General features: G+C 42.2%; 1 protein-coding gene across 1 annotated transcript in view; it reads left to right on the top strand.

Moving 5' to 3' along the window:
* Positions 1 to 5,156: 5,156 nt before the first annotated feature.
* Positions 5,157 to 6,038, top strand: part of LOC143278012 (cytochrome P450 1A5-like) — a 43,209-nt gene continuing 42,327 nt past the window's right edge. The window contains exon 1 of the mRNA XM_076583024.1: positions 5,157 to 5,194. Within this exon, the coding sequence (XP_076439139.1) occupies positions 5,157 to 5,194 (38 nt within the window). The remainder of the gene's footprint in view (positions 5,195 to 6,038) is intronic.

Here is a 6,038-nt window from a genome sequence, read left to right as displayed (position 1 = left end):
ATCTTGACCTGTTCCCGTCGTTCCAGCAAATGGTATCTGTCTTCTGGGTTATATTTGGGGTGCTGCAGGCGCCACTTTATTCCTTGCTGTGCGTTGATGATTGTCTTGATTTCATCGTATGACACCAGTTTGTTGGCCTGCTCCTTCTGTGCACCGTCTTTTGCCAGAATGCCCACTTTTTCTTTGCCTCTGATGCCACAGTGTGCTGGTACCCATTGTATCACCATTTTCTCCACTCTGGCACTCAGGGCAACAAGGGCTGAAGTGAGATGGTTCTGTTCTTTGCAGCGGGAGTTCTTGAGGGCTTGGAGTATGGAGAGAGCGTCTGAGAACACCACCACCTGCCCTGTTGTTCTTGTGCAGTTCTGCGAGACTGTTGTGGCTGCCTCACAGAGGGCTTCTCGCAGCTCGGAAGTTGGTGGAGTATTTTCCTGTTGGGATTGCAATTTCTTCATCTCCGTCTTTGTATCGGAGGAAGATTCCAGCTCCACCATCCCTCGTTGCTTCTGTGGTGGAGCCATCTGTAAAGACATGGGTCCAGTCTTCCTGGGGGTACTGGTTGCAGATGTACTCCATGGCCAGGGCCTTCCTTTGGGTGTCTGGCTGTGTTCCTCTCTTCTCCACTCCGGGAATGCTGGTGACGACTGTTGGGAACACCCGCCTCTTCCAAGATGGGTGGGTGACATTTGCCGGGATAGGCTTTGCTTCGTGTTCCATCAAGACTGGGGTTTGTCTTTCAAGGCGTCTTGACTGGTGGATGAAGCTGCCTCTTTTCAGCCGGGTCTGCTCATTCTGTTGTTCATTGGATGGTTTTCAAGGCGTTTGAATTTTGCTGCCTAGATGAGAATCTTTGTGTCCCTCCTGTCCTCCAATGACTGTAGCCCAGTGGTCTCCTCCATCTTCAGGATTGGGGTGGATCTCATGGCGCCAGTTATGACACGCTGAGCTTGGTTCTCTATCTTGTTGAGATAGTCGAGGTTAGACTTTGCAGCTGATGCCCATGCTGATGTCCCGTACTCAACTACAGGTCGGACTCTCCCCGTATAGTCTCTTTAGGATACGTTCATCAGCCCCCCCAGTCCGTCCCTGCAAGTTTCTTCATGATCGCCAGTCTCAGCTTGGCCCTGCTACAGCATCTGGTGATCTACTGTTTCCAAGTGAGCCTGCGGTCAAAGGTCACTCCCAGGTAGGTAGGTGTGGGTTCCTCTGCAAGCCGTTGGTTGTTCAGTGTCAGTTTCGCCTCTTGCTTCTTGCTGGATAGGCTAAGACTGTGTAGGTTGTTTTGCTTGAGTTGACAGAGAAACCATATTTTTGAAAGTTATAATGAATGCTTCTATCTAACTAGATATATAAGGTGCATCTCTGCATGCTTAATTGTTGTATGTTTGTTTTATTATTTTTTAAGACATTGAATTTGTCATATTTGTGTTTGGGGTTGTCATGACATCAAGTTGGTTGTCATAATGTGCTTATTGTAAAGGTCAGATTTCCTGTATGGTGTGGCTGTGTTACTGTATTAATTTGAACTTGATATTTGGAGGAAGGCTCGTGATGCATGTGTCTTTAGGCGCTGAGGTGATTATGTGTTCACGAGCTGTTGTTGTGAATACTGATACTGTTGTGAAGTGCACCAAAATTCTTGCCACTTCCCTCTCTGCACACAGTTGAAATGGTCACAGGAGTGACCTGGGAAAAAACAGACCTTGGAGTCTGAGAGTCATAGAACAGACAGTTATCATTCTGGGAGAGAATGTGAGACATAGCCTTGTTGAACTGTGGAGGTTCAGGGAAGTTGATTTTGAAGTTCTGGTTAGTCAGTATTTTTGTTGTTTGGTAATGAGAAATTCGGTGACATAGTTTAATCTAAATTTTGTGAATTTCGATGTTTTATTTTCATTTACGTTTCTGAACACTGGTTCAGTAAAACGAGAGTGGCGACGCAAGTCATGTGAGTACTATTTTTACTAGTTGTTCGATTTAACTAAAGTGAGGTGCTGAGGATGTTTCAGGATCCTCAGCACCTGGCCTGTTTTCGGACGAAGGTGTTTGGCTGAAAAATCGCCCACCGAAAGATGGATGGGAAGCACCAGCTGACATCACGGTCGTGAAAAGAAACAAGTGAAAATTGTCATAATGATTTAAAACTATAACGGGAAGCGAAGACAGAACAGAAAATATTGTTTGTGTTTTTGGGATTGGACTTTTCATATGATTTTATCCCTGAAGGGAAAATGTGAACATTACTGTTATTTTCTTTGATTGTTAATAATCAGAAAGGAGTGTCTTTACGGTTGTTATGTTGTTTATCCCTGGGTAAGAGTGAAGTAAGAATGCGAACGTTGTGTGCGAGTCTATCTGTTGTGTGAGCTTAAGTTGAGTGAATGCGGCAGTGTGACAGGGGTAAATGCCCACTCATTTCTGGCATGTACACATTGTTTAATGTTGTATCTCTTGTATGCTACTTTTTTCTTATCCTTTCTTCCCCCCAAAACGAATGTCTTAAACCAGTCAGTTAGTGTGGCCATTATATTTGTATCAGTTACATGAAATATGTGACATATTCATATACCTCCCCACCCCCTATTGTTCCTGAAATAAACGCGTCTTGTCTTGTCTTGTCTCGGATGGGGAAGGTTAAAACGGCGGAAGGAGAGAACTGGCCCCTGTCCACTACTATACTGGTACGCTGAACCCTAGACACAGTGGATGTAAATTCACTGCCCTGATGACGCGTGCATGACGTTATGGCATGGCGGCAATACAATACATTTTTATTAATCCGAGTGGAAAGTAAATGTGCATTCAAAGGCTCGTCATTCACACCAATCAGTCTCTTAGCCCGAAGTCGAGTCTAACATGGCAAAATTTCAAGTTAAAAGTGAAAAGCTGAATTAAATATGAAAGTGATAAAAGCATAACAGCTTGCTTTGTAACAGAGTAAGAGAATTTGTAACATGTATCTTAAAGGAAAACTAAGAAGCGCTGTTTCTGAATAAGAGACACTGTGATAACATTATCATTTTGCTATTATAAATTATTCAATGACATTTTGTATAAAGAAAATATCACATTCTTGGATGCCGTAAGAGAAATAATCATGTTTAAATTTTATCACATACTCCAAGAAACATTGATTTTCAGAATAAAAAAAACCCTATTCCAATTTATCAGAAATTTTTTTTTTAGAAAGGCAGGTACAGAACAGAGGTATGCTTAATATAATATTTTAACAAATATGTGAACAAACACTTTTTTAACAAGGGAGACAACTATCTGTAAATAATAAACAATGAGGCCAGGAGATGAAAATTAATGATTAACAAATGGTAAATAGTGGTAACTCTCTCCACTCACAAGGTACATAACTTCAAGCCAATGCTGCTTTCACTACCAATTCAGCTAGCACACAAGTAAATAAAAGGTACATTGGAACAAACCAAGACACTTCTCTAAAAAAGGAAGCCCCGGGCTTGCTCTTATATCGATCATTAGACATATGCACACAGCAACAATAACAGAAGAAATGTGCAAACACAAATTGGCTTTTATTCAAGACTGGCATAGCCTCAATCCTGAACAAACCACATAGAGCACACGGACAATACAGAACAAACACAAGGTTGCCTCGGTGATTTTTCGACTTGAAATTAATAAACAATGGGCCAGGAGATCAATGATTAACAAACACTAAAGAGTGGTAACTCTCTCCATACACTCTCTCTCTCTCCTCTCTCCTGGCCTCATTGTTTATTAATTTCAAGTTTTGATCCAATTATTGCAATTAAAGTACCAAATTATTGCAATTAATGCTATTTATTTGTGTGTGTGTGTGTGTGTGTGTGTGTGTGTGTGTGTGTGTGTGTGTGTGTTTCAGTTTCTTCTGGAGGCGTCACTGCGTTCGGACAAATCCATATACGCTGCACCACATCCGCTAGACAGATGCCTGACCAGCTACATAACCTAAAGCGATTAGTCAGGCCTTGAGTGCATGCATACATATAATAAAAAAATTATGTATGTGTGACCATCAGAGCGGATTTTAACCCCCCAAAATTCCAGAGAATAACACTTCCGTTGCGTGCTGCTCATGGGACCTGATTTTTCGTCTCATCCGAATGACTAGACGCTCAGCTGGATTTCCCAGTCAAACTTCATTGATAGAGAGAAATGGCGAGGTACCCACACGGACACAGATAAGCGTCTTAACCTTCTTTCTCGAGATAAACATGTGGTCGAATTTGTAGGAAGCAGTCCTGTATTCGTATGATGCATCTCTGACAGTATACAGGAATGCTGAAACCACAATACATTGACCAGCGTTGAAGATGTGATGGGCAACACCAATGTCGATGTAAATCACCCCAGCTTTCTAGGTTCAGTCTTTTTTTTTTCGTTATTCTTTTATCTTAAAAAAAAATTCTGTTGAGTCTTTGTTGATATCTAGTGGTGAGTGTGTGGTGGGAGGAGAGAGGAGGGGTAAGGGAGGGGGGAGGGTGCGCACATGTGCCGGTGAAACGCAGACAAATGATGAATACCACCTTGATTATGCATCAAACAGCCTATATTATGGGTAGTGAGTGAGAAAGCGAGTGTGTGTGTGTGTGTGAAAACAAAAGGTGGAAAACTGCATTGCCATTTTGTTATCAATTTACGAGACTGACGCGGCCGAAACGGTCTGTATCATGTCGGTATTTCGGTGCCGTGTTTATGGATTCAAGCTTTTTTTTTTTTTTTTTTTTTAATCTCCAGCCTACTGATAAAGCTGGAATTCCATATATGTCACACAGCACGCAAAAACCCGGCTAAAGTCGCACGCAGCGATTCTTAGCTGTACACAAAAACTAGTGGTTAGGGTCAAAATCATCAAGATCGGGATTAAAAAAAATAAATAAATATCGCATCTTCGAAGTCTTATCTTAGCTGTCGGTAAGTATCTTTGCACAAAACACCCTAGAACTGTAATATTTTCAATGTTTTCGGGTGCATGCCTGTCAGAACCATGTGGAAAAAATACTGCACTCTTTTGCCCTATTTCAGTTACATGCTGAAAGCAACGAAGACGGGAAAATTCCGGTCTGCGAAGTAATAAATGGAAATAAGCAGTGAACAGGCATTAATCGTCTCCTCCAGACCTTCTGAATCAAGATAGCGTATGAATGTTGTCGGTTTTCAACGGGTCTACTGGCTACCCTCTGTAAGTTGCGACTTAGCGGGATCCCATCGATTCTTCGAATTTTTGTTTTTATATTCGTATTTGTATTTTATTTTATCACAACAGAGTTCTCTGTGTAAAATTCGGGCTGCTCTCCCCTGGGAGAGCGCGTCGCTACACTACAGCGCCACCCATTTTTTTGTATTTCTTCCTGTGTGTAGTTTTATTTGTTTTTCCTGTCGAAGTGGATTTTTCTACAGAATTTTGCCAGGAACAACCCTTTTGTTGCCGTAGGTTCTTTTACGTGCGCTAAGTGCATGCTGCACACGGGACCTCGATTTATCGTCTCATCCGAATGACTAGAATAGAATACAATATGTCTTTATTACCAAGTGTACCGGGGTCACAAGGAATATTGGGGGGCGGGGTGGGGGGGTGGGGGGGGGGGATAGTACATAACAATGTACGAACACAAATCGAAAATCATACACAAACACAGATACAGTAGAAATTAGGATACATACAAGTGCATATCAATATAAAAACTTGTGCATACTCACACATGCACGCACTAGCGTTCAGACCACCACTCAAGGTCTTGTGGAGGGGGAGAAAATATCGGCAGCTGAGCCGTGATTCGAACCAGCGCACTCAGATTCTCTGGCTTCCGAGGCGGACGCGTTACCTCTAGGCCATCACTCAGAGACGCTTTGACGCTTTGACATTTTTATTGTCATTACCTGTAAGGGTCTATTGACAAGGGGGTGACGGGGATTAATTCTTAAATCCTCTTAAATGCAAAGCAACATTCTGCTTAACAGCATTTCATCACCAAACAAACAAACAAACAAAATCTCTAAATATAACTCTCTCACGATACATTAAG

Source organism: Babylonia areolata, chromosome 35, assembly GCF_041734735.1.
Source record: "Babylonia areolata isolate BAREFJ2019XMU chromosome 35, ASM4173473v1, whole genome shotgun sequence".
NCBI lineage: Eukaryota > Metazoa > Mollusca > Gastropoda > Neogastropoda > Buccinidae > Babylonia > Babylonia areolata.
The sequence above is the reverse complement of the archived record's forward strand: the minus strand, read 5'-3'. Positions and strand labels throughout refer to the sequence as shown.